At 45.2% G+C, this 25,000-nt stretch overlaps 2 protein-coding genes across 3 annotated transcripts in view; one reads left to right on the top strand and one right to left on the bottom strand.

Moving 5' to 3' along the window:
* sec62 (SEC62 homolog, preprotein translocation factor) overlaps positions 1–13,236 on the top strand; it is a gene marked incomplete at its 3' end in the record, with an annotated part of 14,018 nt that extends 782 nt beyond the window's left edge. Inside the window, exons 2-8 of the mRNA XM_080010887.1 lie at positions 7,163–7,271; positions 7,866–7,971; positions 8,422–8,623; positions 9,032–9,127; positions 10,959–11,019; positions 11,119–11,238; positions 12,632–13,236. Coding sequence (XP_079867013.1) covers positions 7,163–7,271; positions 7,866–7,971; positions 8,422–8,623; positions 9,032–9,127; positions 10,959–11,019; positions 11,119–11,238; positions 12,632–13,236 — 1,299 coding nt within the window. The remainder of the gene's footprint in view (positions 1–7,162; positions 7,272–7,865; positions 7,972–8,421; positions 8,624–9,031; positions 9,128–10,958; positions 11,020–11,118; positions 11,239–12,631) is intronic.
* A 3,155-nt stretch (positions 13,237–16,391) lies between these two features.
* Positions 16,392–24,569, bottom strand: nadkb (NAD kinase b). Of its 2 annotated transcripts, none has more exons than XM_080010648.1 (11): positions 24,384–24,569; positions 24,164–24,247; positions 22,440–22,569; positions 22,079–22,187; positions 21,123–21,208; positions 20,344–20,446; positions 19,844–20,001; positions 18,070–18,169; positions 17,719–17,876; positions 17,213–17,295; positions 16,392–17,044 (listed from the first exon to the last, which is right to left on the bottom strand). In XM_080010648.1, the coding sequence occupies exons 1-11, from the start codon at positions 24,455–24,457 to the stop codon at positions 16,885–16,887; spliced, it is 1,245 nt and encodes a 414-aa protein (XP_079866774.1). In that variant the 5' UTR covers positions 24,458–24,569; the 3' UTR covers positions 16,392–16,884. The 2 variants fall into 2 exon arrangements, with proteins under 2 accessions (XP_079866774.1, XP_079866775.1); XM_080010649.1 differs by having other exon boundaries at positions 22,079–22,178.
* Positions 24,570–25,000: the final 431 nt, after the last annotated feature.

Below are 25,000 nucleotides of genomic sequence, written 5' to 3'. Positions count from 1 at the left end.
TGAGGGACTGAGTTACAGTAGGAATGCAAGATTTGACTTTGTATAAATTTTTAATACACTATGATTTCTATACATCACAACAAAATTTGCTGCAGGCAGCAATTGCACCAATGTGAAAACAAGCCAAAAAATTGAAATAAACAATGACGAACGTACTATTACACAACGTCAACTGGAAAGCCCTCCATTAACCACAAATAATATGCTCACTTACTCACCTTCATGGTGACATATAACCAGGGCTTAATTTGTGCTGGATCCTGCCGGAACATGGTCCGAGACCTCCGAGATTGCAAGTCGCTTTTTTCCTGTAAATGTCCCATGTTTTTGACCTTTCTAAAAAAAAAAAACAATCTTCCTGTTTTTCTAGCCAAAACTAATAATACGTTTTTTTTTTTGTTTTTTTTTGTTTTTTGTTTTTAAATCCTAGATGTATTTATTTTCCTAATTTAATGAAACAAAAAAGTGTGTAACGGGCAGTCGCTTTCTTTCCCGTCTTGCGCATTGATGATGCAGTGATGATTTTCTGTGACCAATCAGTAGTCTGCAGTGTTTTCACGTGACCTTTTGGTATCACGTCAGCTCGACTGAGGTGACAGAACAACATTTCTTTACATACTGCTTCTCCAAATATCGTCTCATGTGGATCAAACATGGACCACAGCGTGTGTAGACTGCCCCAAATACAATTGTCATTCATTTGTGTCCCTGGGTTTGACACGGTGTTTCTGGTCCACGTGTCCTGGAAGATTTCGATGTCCCGGACAGATGCAAGAAATTCCAGTCTAATATTATTAAAAAGTAGATAACTTTTTCTTCCACATTATATTCCAAATAAAATAAGTCCCATTAATAGACTCACATGCATAACACTATTTAAAAAAGAAAGTTCATATTACGCTGTCCTACGTTCATTGGGGAAACACGTAAACACAGAATTTCCTTCTGCCTTAAGCCTACATATTCTCAGATAAAATAAAACAGAATAAAAACTATTTGTAAACAAAAATTACATGTGGGCCTATCTGGCCCATAACATTTTAATTTTTGAAATCAAATTTATTTTTGCTATAGGCCTTTTCTCAGATTAAATAAAATATAATAAAAACTCTTTGAAAATAAACCAAAATATACATGTAGGCCAGTCGTAATGTAGGTAAGAAGTTACAAGTGGGGCTGCTTTAATAAACATTTCACTTAAATAAAATAAAAATAAAATCAAAAACAAAATAAATCTAGCTATAAATAATAAGGTTTGTGGTGTTGCCTGTCTTAGTTGGCACGTCTCATCGACAGATTTTACACAATGAATATTTACCATCTGCTTTGAATTGAAACTTAAATATCCAAAAGAAAATGCCAAACTATGGACGTATGTGGCCCTGTTGTCAACGATAGATCATCTTTCTCCCTCACTGAATTGCTTATTGTGGACCGGCATTTCCGTTATCTGGTAATAGCCAGTTTTTGACCGGGAAAATCTGTTTAAGTCAGACATATTTGAATCTGTCCGGTGAAAATAATTCCCGCCAAGCAGAATTTGAATTGGTGCTGAGTGGTTCTGAACATCTCCCAGTCTGAGCGGTTCAGGCACTCACACATATGCTTTGCTGCTCCACTTCTTGGTTCTCCTAGCAACAGGTTTCAACAGTTTGACTTTGTGCCTGTATGCTGGGATCAGGTGGACCAAGACGTGGGCGGAAGTTCCCAGCGCAGGGCGGGGAACGGCGTGATGCATGTTGTGGACGGTGGTGTAGCAGTGATACTTTGTGTTCTCTTCTCTGGTCTGATAGTTAATAAAACTGCTTGTGTTTCGGGAGTTTGTCTTACATTCCCTTTGTTAAATTCCCATGGACGATAACTAGGGAGTTGTGGTGCTTTCTCTCCACATAGATTACCTGATCAGTGAGCAGCCGCTGCGAGTTGTGCGTCCTTGGGTTGGCTTGCGGTGGTATGTAAACACCAACCAGAATGGAGGATGTGAACTCATGGGGGAATAAAAGGGTTTACAACACATATACGCTACTCACAAAAAGTTAGGAATATTCGGCTTTCGGGTGAAATTTCAGAATGAACCTAAAATGCACTATAACCTTTACAGGTGAACTTAATTTGACCTCCTCTAAACTTTTGAATGTCCAACTGTTCAATGTTTCAGTACTTTTTGCACAACTTGCTGTTCTCTAACTAAGAGCTGAACGGCAAAATTCACAACAGGTGTTTGATCCATGAATCAACCAATACATTTCCTGGTTCAATTAGAATTGGTATTTAAACAGTCCTCTTCATCATGCTGTTCACATTTTGACATCATGAAACCAAGACGACATCTAACAATTGATCAACAGTCCCTCGCCATTGCGATGCTTCAAACAGGATGTTCTCAGAGGGAAGTGGCCACTGAGCTTAGAGTGTCACAGAGTGTCATCAGCAGGTTGCAATAGAGAGACTGGAAGTCACAGAATGGCATGGAAGTGGACGTCCTTTGGCCACATCCCCTTCAAGAAGAGTGGGGGGCCATGCCTCAGCAGACAATAAGTTGACTTGTGAACAGCATGAGACGTGGTTGTCAAGCTGTAATTGATGCTCAAGGGCACATGACAAGTTATTGAGACATTGACATTTTTTGTTGTGGTAAACCCACCACTGTTGTTGGCTTTTGTTTCAATAAATTGTTTGAGATGAGGAAATTAACATTGTATGCTTCTACTTAAACGCTCTACTTTCATGATATCATATCACTGTAGCGTGAACTTTTTACATTTTCCATAAATTTCACCCAAAAGCCAAATATCCCTAACTTTTTGTGAGTAGTGTATATATATTTATATATAGTGTTGGAAGATCATGTCGCAAACAACTCTCCTCCAACTCTTCCAGTCCCTTAGCTCCGCTAATCATGGTACATAGGCTCCACTACTTCTAGTTCCTTCCTTCAAATAAACATTATTTTTACTTAGTTCACCTACAGATTAGGGGTGTCACGATTCCGATTCGAAATCTAAAATCGATCGGTCAAGATTCGCTGGTACAAAAATACAGGGCATTGCGCACAAAATGCAGGACACACCACAGTATGCGCTGCAGTGTGTTCACTGCGGCTTGCCCGGCTCTGATCCCAACTTTCATGCAATTTGGTTCGGCATTGGAAGAGCTGCGGTCGGCTCTGCGGAGGGTCTGGTGAGCCTCATCCCTCAATGCACACTGCACCCGCCCACCTGGCACTATGGCTGCAGCAAAGAAATTTGAATAGAATTGGAATATTACAAAAAAAACCAAAGTTTAATATAATTTCATCCAATTTGTTGCACAGTGAACGCACATAAGGGTCAAATATTCCCGGTAACGGTGTGTGAAGTCCACATCGGTGGAGACGCACGAGCCCATCGCCCCGTTGCCCTCTCCTCCGGCGTTTCACTGTGTGTACAAGGGAGGGTACGCCTTTGACCAGAATGTCCAATAATTCCACAGATGTGGCGATGAAAGTGCTAAATAAACTCGACCATCACTGAGGGAATGCAGTGCAGCGGTTCCCAACCTTTTCGGACTCACGGCCCCACTTGAAAATCTCGAAAGTGTTTGTGGCCTATGTCCGAAAATTTACAGGAACGGAACAGTGCGTTGTCAGAGGATGTTTATTTAAACAATCATGCATTCTCATACATACAGTGCAGTAGTGGTAAAACAAAAGAGGTGGGTTAAAAATAACCTTATATCCATGGAACTTTCGCGTAACGGTATCTAGTAAGCGCTGTCTGAAGGGCATGAAGCCAGCAGTTTGTCAAGTACATCTGTGAGAAAGCCAGTTTCAATGTGCTGTCGCAGGAGAGAACCACAAGACTGTCCTTCTCTTTTGTGCTCAGGCCTGCAAGGGTCTCGTCACTGTGGCTGGCGATGGGCTTTTGGATCCAGCCGCTCTGCACATCTGGGATTCGTGCAGCGTGGTCCTCAAACCATGCAGGTGCTCTTTGACATGACTGATCACGGTGACGGGAAGCCGAATTTCTTCCTTTGTCAAAAATCGGACAGATTCTCAAACAAGTCAAAGTTGGACTTGTCAACTCGTCTGGCCCACATATCCATTTTTCTTGTGGTCACTTCTATTTTATTCTGGACATTGGACATGGTCACTGATTTGCCTTGGAGACTGAGATTGAGTCCATTTAAGTGGCTGAAAATGTGGGCCAGGTATCCCAATTTAGCCAACCACTCAATCACTGAAGCGATGTGCGAGTTCAAAATTTGTGTCGAGAAAAACCACCCTCACCTCATCGCGCAATTCAAAAAGTCGCATCAGTCCCTTCTTGAGAGCCACCGGATTTCAGTGTGTAACAGAAAGCTGCTTATGGTCGCTGCCCATTGTCACATAAAACGAAAAATAGAAGTGATGGCAGTGGGCAGCTTTTGATGAAGTTGACTCTGACTGCCTCATCTAGAATAGTCTTTAGATCTGCAGCATTTTCTTTATAGCCAGCGCTGCTCTGTGTAAACTACAGTGGACAGATGCTACTGGTGGACCCACAGCTTTCACCCGGGTGATGCCTCCACTATGCTGGCCCAGCATCACACAGATCCCATCAGTGATCACTCCCCCACATTTGGACCAATCAATCCGGTTTGAAACTATGAATGTATTAAGAATGTAAAAAATGGCCTCAGCAGTCTTATCTCTCCATTGTTTTCATACCTTACATAGGCAAGCAGGTTTGACAGTTTTGTGATGTCTGTCCATTCATCCAATTGGTAGGGCATAAAAACTGAGAATACAAGTTTTTCTAGCTTGCTGGATATTATTCTGGATTAATTCAAGTTTCTGAACATCAGGCAATACCAGGCGCAAAGTTTGGAAACCTTTTACTAAAGAGCCACCTGAACAGAAGGGGTATATATTCACTGGCCATTCGATTCCAATTCACCTGTCAGATATTCGAAAGCCCAACGATTTTCGATGCATCTCAATGTATCGCGTCCCCAATTTTCTATATGGGCACCACGGCCTGCGCCAGGGAGGGGTTGAATATGATGGTGAAGATTTCTCTCGTTGTGCGCGCATTCAGTGCGTTGCATATGGATTTGTCAACCCACGGTATCGCACCGTAACCATGGGAGCCACATCTTACACTGGCTTAGCAATGAGGTTCGTCACCACTTCGGTACACTGGCTGACATCATCGGCGGTGGAGCGACATGGCCCAGTCGGCGTCACTCAGCATCTGCAGCCTGGCTTCTGATTGGCCAGTGCAGGACCTGATCTCTCTCATCACTGGAGCTTCCCGAACCAGATGGAGTTAATTCAATTTTGTGTAGGCTGTTATTTAATCACAAAATCTGTTAATTTGAAATTAATGGCAGGGTCCGTTTTTGTATTTTTCATGTAGGCCTAGTTAGATTTCCAATCTTCGGTTATGCTCTGTCACTGCAACGATGCACAATCGTTCACACCTGCATCGTGATACATCTGAAAATCGAGATACTTCCACACCTGTACTGACAGACCCAAATAATATATGGGGCTGTGTGTATAACATATACTAATGTGCTCACAAATCCAAACTAGAACCCACTTTTGTAGTGTCGACGAGATTTTCACTGAATCTACTGAGCATACTCTTTTGATAACTAACTTCCACCATCTTTACACAACAGTAAACATCAGTTTTACAACATCCTGGCTCCTCTGCCCTGGGGCAATCACAGGTGGAAAAGATGACTTTTATCACTCTGTCTCTCCAAATGCATGACTTTACATTTTGCAACACGTGGCACTTTTTGACTGGTTCTTCCATTCCATGATTGGATAGATTTGTTTTTTATTTTTAACCTAAAGCAGCCAAAGACTGACTATAGTTATTGTATTTTTGATGTTTTGTTTGACGGTGAGACTGTATTTTTGGATAATGGACATCCAAATGCCCCAATCAGTTTTTTCTCTTATGTAATACAAGAGGGTTCCATGTGGTCTTTAGGTTTAGGCCTGTAACTATGACCGCCCCCTGAAAGTCGACGAGTCAAATCATCAGTCGGAAACCTGTCAGTCGACTGAGATTTGTGGAATAGTCGTTTTTTGTTTTGTTTTTTCAGTCAGTGTGCATTACAATAACAGATAGAAGCTTACAAAATGTGCAGGGATAACATTTCAAAGGGGGAATTATAAATAAGGGCAATCATAAATATATTTTTATGTGTGAATGGGCTGGAGACGGAACTATCCATGCGCCCAGATGGCGGAGAGCAACACAGAGAGCCGAGGCCTGTTCCTTGAAATTAAACAACTAAGAACAGGGTGGGGACGGGTCACGGAGAAACGGGGTGTAACTCATTAAGATACGTTGATCAGGGAGAGTCACGGAGAAAGTGTCCCCATTAGGCACAGTTTAGTTCCATGTCGAGATGTAATATAAAAATACACTGTTCTGGCGCACCGATCGCGGGCACCCCATCGCTGGCCTGCGCATCGCTGGAGGCAGGCGCGCAAAATGCGCCCAAATCGCTCCCCACCTTGGGATGGCGCCCTTGGTGGCCGCCTATCTTGCCTATAGGAAGAGCAGAGCTGGCCCAGCCAGGGGTGGCCCGGGCCGGGTTCTGACCTCCTAGCGCAGGCAGGAGACGTTGGCGTTGCGCTGCTGCTCTCGCTCCCTCTGTGTTGGCATGCAGAGTACTGCTCCTCACTGGCAGGCAGATGATGCAGACATTGTGAGAACAAGGCTGCAGAGGATTTGGACGTCCCCAAGAGCTCAGTGAGGGGGGTGAATGTGGCTCCGGAGGTGAAACACTAGAGATGTAGACTGTCATGAAAGATTTGTTGATTGGTAAGCTTTTAAATTAAATGAATGAATGTATTATCGCTGGTCATTCAGAGTAGCACCGTAACAACAGCAACAACGATACTAGACTCACTTTAACACCTCAATGAACAGATGAACAAAAATAACAATTGTTTCCCCTACAATCCCCATGAGTGGGCTGTCCCCCGAGGTTACATACCCCCCCCCCCCCCCCCCCCGCCTCGTATTTTGGTGTTCAACGGCTGACAGTGACGATTCAGTCTATATTTTCAGTAAATCTCTTCCAGAGACCTGTGTCCATCTCAGAGTTAGGCCTCTATTGACTGTGTGTGTGTGTGTGTGTGTGTGTGTGTGTGTGTGCGCGTGTGTGCGTGCAGGAGGTAAGCGAGCCCACCAAGGAGGAGAAGGCGGTGGCCAAGTACCTCCGCTTTAACTGCTCCACCAAGTCCACGAACATGATGAGTCAGCGCGTGGATTACTTCATCGGTCAGTACTTCTCTCCCAGGATGAGGAGAATATATTTAAGATTAAGGCAACAATTTAGTCAGGGTTTTTAACAAGCTTCATGTACGTTTGTGTTGCCTTGCTCTTCAGCTAAAATGTGGGTTTGCATAAATTCCTCCTCTGCACTGTTTACTCTTCCAGAGAAATATATTTGCCAACGAGTGTCCGTAAATGCTGTTTATTTAGTCGTGTTTGGACATTTGTCCCAGTGTATTCTGCTGTAAAATGGTGTTTTTGTTTACAAAGCATATTCCAAACAAGAACATGGTACATTAGCGATGGCACAGTTGCTGCTATTATTTTTACCACTGAGAATACAACAATTAATTCATTTAAAAAGCACATAACTGCTTCATATTCAGTGTAGTTTTGAATTTGAAATGTGTGCCAACCTACAGGAATGATTACGTTTTGAATATTAATCCAGATTTTTGCATAATGTCAATGTTATAAATACTGTAATTCTATCATATCACAAGTATTGAGGTCTGGATATGACTCATAAAAGGTGTACTGTGAATCGAGTTTAATGCTTATCTGTGAGTTCCAACACTCACAGTGTTTTCCCCACACCAGCCTCCAAGGCAGTGGACTGTCTGCTGAGCTCCAAGTGGGCCAAGGCCAAAAAGGGAGAGGAAGCGCTGTTCACCACCAGAGACTCTGTGGTGCATTACTGCAACAGGTAAACAAGAGCCATGTGACGCTTAACTTTTTAATCTGTAATCTTTATTGTCCATGTCAAATTGGAAAGCTGTTGTTCAAGCAGGAAAATGAATATTTAAATATATAGAAGAAAAAAAACCTTTTTATTTTTATAATTTTGCATGGAATAATATCAAATTTAAAAAATATATTAATGATTTTTATGTTTTTATTAGAGAGCATTAGTTATTATATTTGAAGCCTGGTTTTCAAATGCGATACACTGTAATCATGGCATTAACTCCAAACCATTGATAACGTGAGGTGAAACTACATCCAAAGTCTCCAAGCACGCAATCATCATTTTTATTGGTATTATATTTGCTGCAGTTGTGCCTTTATTATTTGTCTTAAGGTGAAACGGAATTTACTTTTGTGTGTCAAAACAATGCTGCATGAATGAAAGTATTGTTTTCATTGTTTTTTACAGACTCCTAAAGAAGCAGTTCTTTCACCGTGCTCTAAAAGTGATGAAGAAGAAGCCAGAGAAGGAGACCAAGAAGGAGAAAGAGAAGGAAAAAGAGAAGGAAAAGGCCAAGAGTGACAGCAGCAAGGAGGAGGAGAAGAAGGGGAAGAAGGACAAAGAGAAGAAGAAAGAATCTGAGGCCGGTGACACAAAGAAAGACAAGAGTGTACGCGATGATTAGTGGGAGGGAACACTGTTATCTCATCTGTGTTGACCGAGCTGTTTGTTTTTAACGTCCATCTTTTTTATTTTTTACTTCCACCCCAACCAGAGAGCTTTGTGAGATAACCTTATCGTGAACGAGGAGGCATTTCTCTTCAGTGTGGTGTTGCCCTGAGAACAACATTTCGCAAATAGGGTGTGAACTGATGCAATAGGAAGGTTCATTTTCTTTCAAAAGAATGTGCAGCCATAGACATCAAAAATAATGTTTTTGTTAATGATGTTTTGTTAGGTGATTTTACGTTGGGTTGGGGGTATTCCTTTGTTTACAGTTTAGATTAAGATTTAAATACAATATTTTATCAAAGACACGCACGCAGACTTTTGTAAAAATGTATTTTTCTTTGTACAGGACGACAGCCCTGGATCCCCCAAGAAGAAGAAAGATGTAAAGAAGAAGTTTAAATTGGAGCCCCATGAGGACCAGCTCTTCCTGGACGGAAACGAGGTGAGCGAGGTGTACAGAGAAGGCATTGTAGCCCTGTGTTGTAATGATACTAATAAGTTAGAAAACTTACCCCAAATGTAAGGCCCAGTCAGACAATTTACTGATGTTCCCTCATTTCTAAGTCACGTCAACAAAAGCTGACCTTTGTCGAAGCGGTCCTGGAGCTTAATTGTATGTATTATTTTAAAACACATCCGACCCCCTCACACTGACATTTAGGGAGGAGGAGCAACTGGTGCCTGGAGTTACTTTTCGGTGTGCTTGAGCTTTAGTCATGATCGAGAGAACACAATAACAATTTGATTGTCTTTTTTTTTCCTATGTCACTACAATAGTGCCATAGAAAACAACTCGCAGACCTGCCAACCTGCACACATTTTGTGTACCAACTATGCAATTCTTACTCAAAATACGCTGGTACGAAATGCCAGCTGAAATTTTGCAAAAAAATATATATTTATTAGTGTACTTTAATAACGGCAATCAATCAATACAAAACAATACCGTACATTTATTGGGTATTATCCACCGAGGTGTAACGCTGCATTTCTGAACTCAAATGGGAAGCGGGAGAGTTCAAATAAAGCACAAAAATGTGACCGTAATGTTAACATATAAAACGTGGGATGCACCGGTGAGCGGAATTGGTCGGTTTTCACCGGCCGTTCACTCTTTTGAGACTCTGTTGTCGACGAGTCACTCCGTGAAATGCATTTGCATTTGCAATAATACATGAAACTATTAGACGGCTATTCCAGAAGCGGCAAACCCGCCTGATGGAAACTCACCTGTTTCACCTTCTGCTGATTGCAACATTGTACAGTATTTAATGATAAATCAAGGCTCTGGTTGGGAACACGGTGTCACGCAGGCTGAAGCGGATGCCTTCTTTATTGAGATGTGTGTTGCTGTGTATATGCTGCCGCCTTCTTTGGCGCAAACCGATGGGATTTGATGGAGGCTTGCGTCCTGCTCCGCTTGTCCTCGACCACCTCCGTCCTCTCTCACCCCCCCCCCCCCCCCCCACCCCCACCCCCAGTTGCCCCGGCTACTGAAGGGCGCTGCCATATGTAGTGACTGGGACAGCTCTTATTTAGCAGCTGGATTTTGTGCAATGCAGAAAAAGTTTCCCCAAACCGGAATGGGTCTACTCCCGTACTGATATCAGATATGGCCACAAGATGGTATCTGCAGATAAATTCCACAAGAGAATGGCACCATGTTGGAAATTGTAAGAAATATATTTTTTTACACATAGAAGCATGTTGGATGTCTGGGGAAAACAGATTCATTCTTCAGATCATTTTCCCACCCTATGAGTGTCAGGTCATGGATGTTTGTGTTACCAGTGGTTGTTAACAGAGTGATAAAGAAAGAAAATAGCCCCGAGTAAGATCGCTTATCTTCCGCTTGGTGACAGCCAGTCTTATAGCAGTAACTTTCACCTTCCTATTATTTTTGTTATTATTATGTAGCTGCGGCAACTTGGAGCATCATCACCTGATGTCTCTGTGACCTCACAACGCTCCCCTATAAATCTGAGCGCTTGTGGACCAAGCCGCTATTGAAAGCCAACCCAAGCTGCCGCCGGTTTACGCCAGCGAAGGAGAAGGTGGCACATGCACACGACGGTCTGTCGCAGACACGCCCCTGCTCGGTCAAAATGTCCCATCAGATTGACTCTCTAACCGTTGATCCACTCCATCCTTGGTCCACCACCGCCCTGGAATATCATCTTGTCTGTTCTGCATTTAGCACAAAGACTGTAATTGTGAGATGACGCGCAACCACCCAAAATAAAAAAAAGGCTTTTTTTTCCTCCACTCTGTAGGTGTACTTTTGGATTTACGACCCGGTCCATTTTAAAACGTTTGCCATGGGACTCAGCCTGGGTAAGAACAATAGGTGCTGTGTCACGTTTGTACATACTAGTTATTCACTGCGTGGCGTCCAATTTGCTGTGTGTGTCTGTCTCTGTGTCGTCTCCCCAGTCATTGCAGTGATCGCTGCCACACTGTTCCCATTGTGGCCGGCTGAGATGCGCGTGGGCGTGTACTATCTGAGTGTTGCTGCCGGCTGCTTCGTGGCCAGTATTCTGCTACTGGCCGTTGGTGAGTGGCCGCCGTTAAATACGAATCCCACTGTGTTGATGCTTCAAGATGTCCCACCTGGGTCTCGTGGCTTAGAAATACAACAAGGCCCCAGCTGCCTCCCTTCCACAAGGACCTCATATTTGTCACGTCAAAAAAGTCTTGATAATGTCCAGGTCGGTAGACTGTCCAGAAGGTTGCACTTTAAAGTACGTATGTATGCAATTCTTTTCACAGGAGGGTATGGAATATTGTCAAACTAAAACCTTAATCAGGGCCCAGACTAACTTTTACCATTAGTAAATGCTCACTACTGAAGGTTTTAGGAGCACCAGCACAAAATTTAGGAGCACCACTGAAATCAACATGCAATGCTACACATTCATATTTTTTTCCATCTTAGCTGTATTACTCATAAATGTTTTGGTAATAAATCAACAATTTACAGAAATAACAAGGTGCTGTTTTATTTTAAATGGAAAAAGTGACGGTGATGTAGTGCTTTAACAGAAGTATATTAAGTTAAGTCGTGTTTTTTTAAAACATAGACACCAAATAATAAATGAACATATGTAAACATAAGGTATGTGGTCAGTACATTACTGTCATTAACAGCCACAACAAAACAAGTAAACAAGGAACTCCCTCTTATATGCCTGTCCTTCCCCACCCTTTGGAGCACGGCACCTCTGAAGGCCGACCCTTGTAGTGGAGCCTTCTAGCTCAGCTGTACAGCCTCCTGGGCGTCCAACTCCTCCAAGCTAGTTCCCTCAGCACTTGTTCTAATCAGGTCCTCCACTGCGTCCACATCCAGGGACTCTCCGACATCAGATTGGGTCCTCTTCTGTGCTGAAGAATCCCCTTTCACACACAGCAGAGGACACGGGGAGGACGAGCATAATGTGCACAAGATGAAAGATGTTCTACAAAGAATTTATTTGAATTTGATACTTTATGAACTAAACCCATTTGTCCTTTTCATATACTTCACATATTAACAAATAACTGGCAGTTTATATGAATCGGACGTTATCGATGGTGAAAATTTGTACGACCCGTCTCTTTTTTCTGATTGGCTAAGTAGCGGTTTCTGAGAGAGGATATTTCAATTGGCAGCTCGAATTCTCTGAATTCATTTGTGTCAAAAACAAGCTCTAGTGGACCACGCCCCCTAGTGGAGGACCATGACCGCCCCGCTGCACTGGGCATCGCAGCTTGGCGCCTGACAGCCGGACTGAAGCAGTTCTCTCAAAGCTGCATCAATAAAGAAAGGTTTTAAATATGCCATTCACTGGGATCGACTCCCGAAATGAGGATGAGGTCATCGATATGCATACATTTAATCATTTTAAAAGCACGTGTGTGTGTCCTGCCGTCCCGAACAAAACACTGAGCTGCGTCCTTGTCCCCGCAGCCCGCTGCATCCTCTTCCTCATCATCTGGCTGGTGACCGGCGGGCGCCACCACTTCTGGTTCCTGCCCAACCTGACGGCCGACGTGGGCTTCATCGACTCGTTCCGCCCGCTCTACACCCACGAGTACAAGGGCCCGCGGGCCTCCAAGAAGGGCCCCGAGAAGAGCCCCGAGGAGAAGGGCGCGGAGGGGGAGGAGCGCGACACCGCTGCCGACACCGCCCCCCTCCTGGAGGTCCAGCACAAGTCCGACAGCGACGACCGGTCGGACGGCGAGAAGAGGGACGGCGAGGAGGAGGAGGAGGAAGAGGAGGAGAGTGAGAGGAAGAGAGGGGCGGCGGCGGAGGAGGAGGACGGCGGCGGCGAGGGGCAGGGGGAGCGGGCGGCGGGCGGCGATCGCAACTCGGACACGGACAGCGAGCGGCGGGAGGAGGAGGGATCGCAGCACAGCAACGGCAACGACTTTGAGATGATCACCAGGGAGGAGCTGGAGCAGCACACGGAGGGGGAGGAGGAGGAGGAGGAGGGGGAGGAAGAGGGGGAGGGGGAGGAGGAGGAGGAGGAGGAGGTGGTGGAGGAGACCAAGCCCCTGACCGGTGAAACATAAACTCTCTTTACACCCCCACCCTCCACCTCCATCCACCCATCCCACCTTGTCCAGGCTCCATCATCTCCCTCTCTCTCTCTCTCTCTCCTCCTGAGACCTTCCGTGAAACAATGGCCGGGCGAGCAGACGACGAAACAGAAAGAAAGAAGCCTCGTGGTGGATCACACACACACACACACACACACACACACACACACACACACACACACACACACACACACACACACACACACACACACACACACACCCTCCAACCTAGAAATAATGTGCTGCCAGACTAACCGTCTCACACCCGAGGACACAGTCAGCAGAGCCAGTCATTCAGTTCCTGTCTTATCAGATCACATCTCAGTTGGTGTTTGAGGTTTGTGATAAATTTGTCCTTCTCTGTTCACAAGGTCTCTTTTATCTGTTTGCCCCCCCCCCTCCCCTCCTCCCTCCCTCTCTCTCCCCTCCTCCCTCCCTCCCTCCCTCTCCCTGTTATTCTCCTCCCCTCGGTTTGAGGTACTTTTCATTCTCTGACTTTGGACCCCTCCTCCCACCTTGGAAGTTGTGTTTGAGGTAGTGATGGATGACGGAGGGTGTGACCCGGTGACCCGCTCCCAGCTCCCCCCCCCACCCCCACCCCCGGTGCACGCCGGCAGCCGGCTTTTTTCCGGTACCTGTCGCTCCTCGGGCGGCGCTTCCAGTCAACTGACCAACGGGGGTCGCGTTTAGCCAGTGGAAACGGAACCAGTCTGAACCGGACCAAACCCCTTAGCCCCTCTCCGCCCCTCGCCCCAGCAGAGGCTTTGAGGCCCCTGCTCTTTTTTTTTTTTTTTCCCTTTTCCCCTCCTATGATTAATGCTGATCGTAGTGCAGTTGACCACAGTCCAAAACTGGTGTTTACCTCACGTTTGACACAGTGAGACTCGATTTTTCAGAGTAAAACTGAGCAACAAGAGGCGTGGGTTTTTCATGGGGTTTTTTTGTTTTTGTTTTTTGGCGGTTCCGCTTTTTGATGGAAAGTAGGCGGCACCGCCACGCCGAATCCTCTGCGGGCCTGTCCAGTTTCTCTCTCGCATGCAAAACAATACAGGAAAAAACAAAGTCTTGTGCCAAAAACCACGTGAGATGTGAGCGTGTGAGCCGGCGGCGCAGGTGGTCGGGTTTTCGGTTCCTCGCTTTTCGTAGCCGTGGTGTCAAAAGTCCTCGCCGGTCGCCGTAACCTTTTTTTTTTTAATATTAAATGAAGCACAGGGTTGTCACGGCAATGCACCCGGCGGCGCCTGTACCCGCGCGAGACTGAATCCCGCAAAAAACGGTCCCGTGGAGCTGAGCGCGAGCTTGCTCGTGTGTGGAGGGGGGGAAGCGTTGCCCTGGCGACCAGTGGAGTTTCCACAGTAACAGCTACATCGGCTCCCTGGGCGCAGCAGTACACAGTGGGGTTTTTTTTGGGGGGGGGGGGCTTGTCTGATTGCTGACCCCACCTGCGTATCCATCATCTTCTGGCCCTAATTGTTTTAGATGCTTCCTTTTGACTCATAGTGAGGATATTTAAGTATATATATATATTAAGAAAAAATGTATCATTTATATATGGATTCTATTCTATTAATATACCAGGCATTTACTGCTTACAGTCCAAGAAATTGTGAAAACAACTCGTTCAACGTGAAACTGTCTTTTTTTTCTTTATTTCTGTTGTCAGTTCCAGGAATGGATTTTTAATTTCTTCAATTTTTTGCAATTTATCATGAAGCTTTCTTTTTTTCCTTTTTTTCTTTTTCTCTTTTCTGCTTCCTCCCGGTTTCTGTCTGATCGGCAACCGGCAAAACTCAAAAGAGTCGTACTCTTGATTTGGGATGTAACATCTGAAACAGTGGGAGTTTCATCGTCGTTAAATGTGTTCTACACTAATATGAATGTCTAAAAAAAAAAAGCAAAAAAAGAAGCAAAGAAGTGGTGAGCACGCGGCTGAGCGCGCTCGATCATTAACTCCGGTTGGGAAACCGGGAGCTTGCGTCACGCCGGCCTCACCGCCCCGTTCCCATCCCACGTTATTGCGCGGCAAGTTTGTTTTTCTGAAACTTGTTTGTGGAAGTAGATATAATCCTAAATTGTGTTATTTATACTCACTGCCTGTCCTGAAGATCAGTTGGTTTAGTTTCGCCCGCAAGTGAAGTCGACCTCGCAGCCCGGCTACGTTGGCTCCTCTTTGGGGAGGATGACACCACGGGTCGGGGGGAGGTTTGGTTAAACTTCCGGCCTCGCTCCCTCCACCCGTTTCCCAACTCCCTGTGACGCCATCGAGGTTTGTTTGCTCCCTTTAGCTGGTCTCGTTTTAGTTTTGTTTTTTGTTTTTTTTCCTCCTTCTTGTCATATCTTTTTGTTCCTCCTCTGTACCGACGTCACGTGAAAGGGACTCGTCGTTCTGATCAACCGCCACGGCGAAAGATTCACGAGAAAAAAAATGTCAAAAAAGAAAACCAACTCCCAGTCGTTCCTGAGTGTCCGTCGCACAGTATCGGTCTGTTGTGTATCGTATTACGCTATGCTGCTACTTCTCACTGCAACTTTCTGGAAGAAATGTTTTAAATGTAGACATCCTTAATGTTTGATCTCTGTGGTCGGGAAAAAAAAAAAAAGATAACGATGCATCTTGAACACCCAGGTCATCCATGTTTGGGTCTTTTATAATTTCTGAAGATGGTCTCATGCAATATTGGAGTGTAATTTAATGAATTGGATGTCTGGAAATATATCTGTATCTTATCATTGCAATAAAAATTTAGAAAGCAGCCGTGTCTGCAGGTCTTTGTCCAGCAGAAGCACGTTAATGGAGAATGTTTCGCATCAAGACGCACCCGGTCTTAGTATTTGAAGCTTTTGAGAGGTAGGTTTGTTTGGCTTTCTTATTTCTATTGGCAATTCTGTTGGTTGACTTCAAAAGATTTACAATACATCCATAATACTTCTGTACTGCATTATATGTAATTACGTGTTAAAGGATTTCATGAAAAGTGACAATGCCAATACCAGAGATGATTGCAGATATCCCCAGAAGGAGGAATGGGTACTGGGGGTCTGTAAAAAGTTTGGGAACCACTGCGCTCCATGAAAGGTGCGCCCCCCCGTGGAGGATCAGGAAATGACACCAAAGCAAACGTCTAAGCTTGTTTAATGACCACATCTGCAATATAATAAACGGCCTTTTAAAAATGGCTGACCAGATGTTTCCGCGACTACAACATTTCTATGCAGGTTTCAATAACTTTTAATAATTTTCTTCAGTCCCAAGGAGATGTCCTATAAATTCAATTTGTAGTCACCTCACAACAATGGCGTAAACTTCAAGGTTTGAAATCCTTTAAAAACAGTTGTTCTGTCGGAACAACAGTTAATCATCACTGAGAGACACATCCTGTTTGGTTGATTCAGCAGCATATTGCTTAATGAGGTTCTCAAGCCTCTGTCTTGACAATAGATATCACACAAACGTCTCCTTAAATAAACCACTAAGCCGACAACCGAACATATGTACACACATATTAAAAAGCTTCAGAATTTACAGCTTTCAATTGCGTTTCTTTCCTCTATTTAACCAACGAAACCACCTAAGAGTCCAAAATTCGGAGCTTCACATACAGGACTAGCCTCTAACGGGGCTCAGCCCTCCGTGTCGGAGGAGTCCGAGTCGTCCCCGAGTCCCGCCTGCCGCTTGCGGACGTTCCAGTGCAGACACTCGGCCAGGCTCTCGAACCAGTCGTACACCAGGTCGTGGCAGCAGATGGACGGCACCGGGTAGCAGGACGTGGTGATCTTTATACTGCCAAGAGGAAGGAAAGAAAGTATTTGAAATATTGCCATAATATTCTGTTGAATAAAGAACGAAATTGGAACTTAGTGTGAGCACTGTCGTCCATAACCATAATAATCCATAACCCTAAAGCCCTCAGGTTCCTCTCATATCAGCTTAGACAGTGTGAGTCTCTACCAGTCTCCATGTTGGATCTCCTGGCGCTTCCTGCCGTCGAACGACACCCAGGCCGTGTTCCTCGCATCGGGGGACAAGGTGATCTGTGTGAGGGGGAGAGGGGTGGGGTCCATTTCCGTAAAAGAAAACAACCGTTATTAGGGTGGAGCAGAGGATGTAGTCACATGAAAGAGAAAGATGCGCAGTAGAACAGAGTGCCATGTTGATTTTACTCAATTAACTTTATATTTAAACAGTGTAATATAAACACGCCGCTTAATTATTATTTTCACTTCATTCATAAATGAAGTAAAAAGATGTCTATAAAAAGGACATGTTGTGGAACGTGTATAAATATCCATATATAATCAGTTCTACGTGTGTCTTTGTGGGAGGGGGGTAATATCATGTTATTACCATCAAAGCTTTGTCAAAAATCGAATCATCTCAACCAGCTCAACTCAACAAAATCTTTTGACTCAATTGACATACGTTGACAAACATAACACACGTATATTAAGTGTTACCATGAGCTCCACCCCGGCCGGCACCACGATGGGTCTGAAGGAGAGCGAGTGCGGACAGATGGGGGTGACCATGATGGCCGGCACGTTGGGGTGGATCATGGAGGCTCCGGCGGCGGCCGCGTACGCCGTGCTGCCTGTCGGGGTGGACACGATCACACCTGGGAGAGCGAGGGCGAGAATTTATTTTCATTGGTATTTTTAATTAAATTAATTATTTTTAATGAACTGTATTTCATTTTTTAAATTAAAAGGCGGGAGAGAAGAACGGTGAGGGAATTCAGAAAGAAAAAGGGCCCATGATCCGTCACCGCATGAGGGTCAGCTCTCAGTCCAGACAAACCCCGCCCTCACCGTCCCCCTGCACCGAGGTGATGAGCCGTCCGTCCAGGTACAAGTCGACGTTGGAGAGGTAGGAGGAGGGGCCCCTGTCCACCACCACCTCGTTCAACACCTACACACACGGAAAACAAACGCCACGTCACGCACACGGAAAACAAACACCACGTCACACGGACAGAGCTTGACAGGACATGGAGCTCGCCGTGAAGCGTGGACCCGCTCCGTCTGGCCCCTGTAACGTGAGGGGGGGGGGGGGGGGGGGGGGTAGAGTGGAGTCTGCGGGCCGCCGCCGATCAGGTGGATGCGATCGGGAGAATTGATCGATAGAAACTATCAATAAAAGGGGGCAGGGGGTGTGGGGGAGGGGGCTGTGTGACACAGGGCCAGCTGACCGGGACAGGGGGAAGGCGGACGAGGAGGGCGACGGACATGATGCAATGAAAGAAAAGAGGAAGAAGAAGAAGAGGAACATGTTTACAGCCTGTGAAAACAATGAACTTAACATGAACTAATTCGTTATCGGAAATGAATTTGGTGGGGGGGGGTTTTTGTTTTGTTTTTTAAACCGTTTGTTCTTGTTTTAAAAGCAAGACACGGCAATGATCAATATCTTCAATGAATTCTGACTTGTTTTTAGTTTATTTTTTGAATTTGAACTATGTTAAAAAGTTTTGCTCGGGGTGCCTGATCATTGCATTTTCAGTCTCCAAACAAACGGCGGGGTATGCTGTACCGTGCTTCTTATTTATTTATTATTTTTTATTAAACTTAAAAGGTGTTCGACGGTGGAGCAAATAGACAACACAGCATGGTCGACAACGGCCCAAATCGGACAGTGTTTTTAGATGATCTTTTCACTCATTATTTCTCAGCTGAATTGAATCTTAATTAATAAAATACAAACTTCAAAATTAAGAAATACAATTAGGCAGGGTCAGATTTGACCCTAACATATAGATTCCAGGTTTATCAATAATATTAATATAATACAATACAATCACAGCTGGTCAGTTAATATTTGCTCATGTTTGTACGAGCGCACTTTGTGCCTCAGCGGGTGTTACGGGTTGACGCCATTGTCTCCACGGTAACGGACTCAACAGAGCCCACACAATATCTGACTGGGCTGCACCCACTGGCTTTATTATGACTGTTGGCATGGCAACCGCGTCATCACTCATGTACGCACGTTGCAGATGGAGACAAACACACAGATGGTCTGGTCAAGTAGAGGAAATGTCTGAAGGGGCAGCCAAGGCGCGCACGTGTGCGCGCGCACACACGCACACACACACACACACACACACACACACACACACACACACACACACACACACACACACACACACACTCTAATAGTTTACATCATCTGCACAGGGTTCAGCAGGGAGACTGTGCTTGTAAATTATGTCATTTAATTTCTTTGTGACAGGGAAGGAGGGAAAACAAATGGAAAGAATTCACTGTTACCGTCACCAGCGAGGAACTGAATCCCATTCTGAATTATATCATAAAGTTGAAGCTTTCCACCTCCACCTCCTTTCCACCACCTCCTCAGTGTCATTATCCAGTCTGCTCAAATTATTGCGATCAGGCGATCGTATAATAATTGTGAAAGTTCTACACCTGAGGTGGCGAAAATCATAGTGGGAATGATTTCCTGGACTTGGAAGCAAAAAAAAAAAATGAAAACAATCAAAACAGAGGTCATGGGTCAACGCATACCACATAGCTCCACGCCGGTTTGTTGTATCTTGGCTCCCATACCGGACCCCGGCGCTCTCACCTGCAGCTGCAGCGTCACCTTTCCGGCCTCGCTGCTCGTGGTCCCGTGGGGGAGGAAGCCGTTGTGGTCCCGGGGGTCCCTGGGGGTCCCGGCCCCCCGCAGCGGATCCTTCACCACCTTCACTTTCAGCCGGCTGCGCAGCGTGATGGCCGCGTTGCCTGCGGGAAGGACAGGCACAACCCTGGGTTAATCCAAAAGATTGAGGGAGGGAGAGCGCTGACAAAATCAGATGGGTGAGGTGAGCAGATCACCAGATTGAAATGTTTGTATGTATCAAAAAAATAAAAATAAATAAAATAACTAGTCCCAAAGTTTAAGCCCATTATATAAACAGTTGAGATTTTGTGTTTTCACTTGATGTCCCAGCCGCAGTGTTATTGAATTGGTTGAAGTTATCAACATGCAGTATAAAGGTTAATTTGCCAAACAAAGATTGACCTCCCTCCATTTGCAGTCATATCAATGTGGAGCCTTCATTCAATATACAAACACACATATACCTTCAAACACCTTGGCCACTTCGGTCTTATACGACTCAAACTTGAAGGGGGTCAGGAAGCCCAGAGAGCCGAGGTGGAACGCCATGACCGGGGGGACGCTGCCCTGCGGGAGAGAGACTTGGATCGTCAGGCCTCTGGCTTCCCTCACGGTGACATAAGAGTCTACGCTCAGTCTCTCCCCGACTTCCACTCACAAAATGGAAACACAAGGAATGGAAAGACGCTCACACCTGGAAACAGAAAGACGCTCCATGTCTAAACTGTGTACTGCATACAGTTGGTATGTCTCTTGTTTTTGACGAATAGGCTCAATATCGATCATTTCATGATATTTTGAGGAGGACAAAGTGTGCTTTCTGAAGATCTTTACACACAAAATATGGTGAGAAAACCACCATTAGTCATGTGGGTATTATCACAAAGCAGATAGAGGCGTTTATGAGAACAGCTATGAAGTTAAGGAAACTGCATCACTTGCATCACAACGCAGCCTTAGAGACAACATTTAACTACATCACAATATTAAGATAAAAATTATAATAAATCTCATATCATAATATCCATATAAAGCCCAGCCCTAAGTAAGCCATGGAAACTTGACATTGGTTTCCAGGACTACACACAGACAAGGAGGAAGACAAGGGTCAAGAAAACATCTGCTTTTTTTTTTTTTCTTTTAATTTAACGCTGCAATATCTTAAATCTACAGTCAGAGCCAGCGCTAGTTAGGCCAAAGGGCTCCAACAACCCAGGGACTTGAAAGCATTCTTTTTGATTACCTGGAAGAGGGAGGAGGCGTAGAGCAGCGTTCCATCTCCTCCCAGGCAGATGATTAGGTCAATGCAGTCAGAGATGTCATCAAAACCTGAGCTCAAACAAAGGCAGATATTTGATGCACTACTGCGCCATCCCGGTCCAACGTGTGGAAGGTCACAGCTCCGCAGAGCAACTCAGCGTCGGGAAAATGGCAAAGGGGTGAGAATGTGAGGACACCACCTGTCTACTGTATACATATCCCGTATCTCCTGCACCAATGTCAGTCATATTAGGTTTGAGGTCCAGGCCAGCTCACTCCTTACTCAATTCATAGAAGGGGTGAAAGGTTCGACACCTTTTGGAGATTCGGCTCTCGACAAGCCACACGGTTAAACGTGTCAATTCCTCGTTCATTTATTGAATTGGATCAATGCACGGTCAGCGAGGGAGGACTTCTGATGAACGAGATTTGAACTTGGACTAGTTTAATCCTAAGTAATTTTTCACGATTTAAGTTTGCGAGTGGAAGGTTTACTCGTTCGCCCCACTCGCTCACGAGTCATTTCAAACTATTTGTTCACGATGAATGAATCGTTCATGGGCCCCCTTTGGATTGTACTTTACTTGTCCCTACTGCTAAGAAAAGCTCATTTTAATCCATATACAGATGACATCACTTCACGGGCAGCTGCATCCATTTGCAAAGTAAATAACGTTCACCAAAGCAGAGAGCAGATGTTTGTGTCAGATCGTCCCCGACCGAGTCCCAACGGCCCCTCCAGCTCGTTAGCAGCTTCCTTTGAATCAACCATCACGACGCCCTGTGTGACCCAGAAGCAGCGTGACCCGCACTTTTCGCATTCTACCCCCAGTCACGCTAACGAGGCTAAGCTACGGCTCGGTGGCATTAATTCAAACACGTCGTCGTTCCACTTTGTGGCGTGAAAAGCAGACCTGCAGGAAGCTGCGGGAGCCTCACCTTCTCTGAAGGTGCAGAGCTGATTGCGAATGGATCCAAACGACTCGTCATTTGAAAGGGTGCCGTCCTCCACCACCCGGCGCTCCACGTAGACCATCATCTGCTTCTCCTTGCGTGCAGAGACGGGGCTTTGGTCAGTGCGAGGCAGACGGCACTTTAAGACCGATCGGCCAAATCATGAGTGACGGGAGACATTTTTCATGTGGTTGAAAATGGAAATAAACTTGAAACCAATTTATTGATTTTTTGGTACATTTCTGACATTAAAAAAAACTAAAAAAACATTTTTACTGGCAGAGAACTATCAAAACGCTCAGTTAGATATAACGTTCACCGTTAAATAGCGAACAATGCAACACACCTCGACTAGAAACCTGCAGAGCTCCTTGAAGGGCTCCACCAGGCTCTCGTCACGGATCTTCCTGATGACAAGCACGTTGGATGGGGACTTGTTCCAGGTGAGCCGCTGGCTGGCCGGGTCCTGGATGTGCCTGCGACGTGGTACGACACACAAATAGCAAACACCCCTTGCGCTATTATCCGTGAAGAGCAGATACACAACTTGCGACAGGTACAAGGCACTCAGCTTGTCATTTGACATAAATAGAAACGTTACACTCATTACTGATCACTTTGTTTTCTGATGCTGCTTCGACAACCAGAAAACTCTGAATGTTATCAATGTCTATCATGTTTGCCAGTGTTTAGAAGCCAAAGAAAATACACACACACACACACACACACACACACACACACACACACACACACACACACACACACACACACACACACACACACACACACACACACACACACACACACACACAAAGTGGTCTACATATAAGCATTGGTATTTTACAAAGTCTTGAACAACGTTTACATAAAACATTACCGTTACAGAGGTGACTAGGGTTACTAGATTGTGAGCCGATATCGAAATTCCTGATATGTGATGAGATATAAATGACTGAGGGTTACATTCTAGTACATTTGTAGAACATATTGGAGCAACGCTCTGGTCGGGGCGTCCATCAAGACACAGGCTGAGTAGGGATGAGAAATGTTTGTCTGTCCCACTCTCTTCATAACCCCTAACGACATCGGAAACTCCCCATTTTCACTTCCACCACAGGTTTATTTTCGATCCTAACCTCCAACTGGCAGCAGCGGTGACGGGGGGTGACAAGCAGTTTGGATGCACGCCTCCTCGCAGAAATGTATTGACTGGATGGAACAAGACCAAATATTTAACATTCATAAGGTGAAAAGTGTGCCTGCCTGCCAGCGCATCTGCAGAGACGCCAAACGCCTGTTCTGTTTAGGCACAATGTTGATTATTCATTCAGTTGAGCTTTGGGGCTGTCTGTTGGCTCTCTGTGGGCTGTCAGTGCAACTTCCTGCCACATATGTGCGTTTTCTCTTTCTGCCGATCACAACAGCAGATAGAAATCCGTACAAAGAATTTGATTTATTTCCAACACGGAGAAAAGTCCCGTTTACACGCTGTTTGTATTAGTCCATCTTGATTTAAAATAGTACGGTGGAATACACTCTGTTTTGAAGCGTATGTCAATGAGGCGGCGATAAAAGAAAAACGACAAATTCGGTAATCTGAAACAGACTACATTCTAGTGAGGCTGTGCTGTCACCCATTAACCTTTATAGAAACAAGGTCCAAAATCCAAACGTTAGCCGATTTCAAATCGATCTACTCCGGCAGATTCATTTCTATCAATCCATCTCATTTTCCGTCTCTCTTTACCGTGTGGCTCTCCCTTCCTTTGGATGGTGAATCACAGGCATTGTACAGATCTCAGCAAGTGTAATTTAATTAGTTCCAAGGCTACTTTGACACTGAGTGACCAGTGGGCAGCCCGAGTCTGGTGTGCCTGCTTTGGATCGTCCCATTTCGTTCAGCGCCCAATCACAAGCTTGTCCACGGCAACTCATCTCGTCTTATCTAACAGGGCCGCGTTATGCAAGCTTCTCTGTCAATGTCCCAACATGACGGGCAGAAAAGCATTTCCCTCATGGGTCGCTATGCATGGGCGAAGTTAGACTCATTCCACACCCTGTGATGCTTACATGACTGAAGTTGGGTTGGGAAGAATACAGGCTTTGGGTCCAAAATGGGTGGCGGGATATGGTCCATGAAGAAAATGTGCTCTCCTGTGAAAGGTAAAAAACAGTTAAGACAAAATTGCTCAGTCATCACAGACAGACACACACACACACACACACATATGACAGAGCCTTGCGCCAGTGGTTGGGCTGACCGGCTGGCCACCCGCAGACCTTTGCGAACCTTTTGGGAGAGCTCTCCGCCACCTCGGCCGCCGAGACAGCGGGTTCCGAGTGCTCACGTTGGCCTGGCAACATCCGGCACTCTGTCTCCTGGAGCAGCTGTTCCTGATCGCCCCCCCTTCGCTGCGACCTCTTTGCCTCCCGCCGTTGCCTTGGCGATTTGGCCGGACGCTCCCGGTGCTTTGAAGGCCCGGTTGACCTGGACACCGGCTCCGTGTGCCCGGCAGGACTTAACCTTGCGCTTTCTGGTTCCACCAGTGGGCACAATCCCTCGCTGCTCTCCAAATGATCCATTCTACAAAAGATACAACAAGCCAGGGAACACCCCAAATGAATAGCCAGCAAGACAGAGCAATGCCATCATTTAACGCAATTACAGACAGGAAACACTACTTTTATTCTAATATGGTAAATGATCGAATAACTGAACATTGAATATTTAAAAAATTATATTCGGTTCAAGATATTCGTTCCAGAAATAAGCAGTGCGGGAAAGAAAGTAAATGTATGGTACTCATAAGTTAATTCACTTTTGGAGACCTTTGACTTTTACTCTACTACATTTCAGAGGAAAGAGCTACTATTTTTACTCTACTACATTGGTAACTTTTCTTTAAT

The sequence above is a fragment of the Zeus faber genome (genome assembly GCF_960531495.2).
Source record: "Zeus faber genome assembly, chromosome: 12".
Lineage (NCBI taxonomy): Eukaryota > Metazoa > Chordata > Actinopteri > Zeiformes > Zeidae > Zeus > Zeus faber.
Note: the sequence above shows the minus strand (reverse complement) of the source record. Positions and strands in the feature narration are given on the sequence as shown.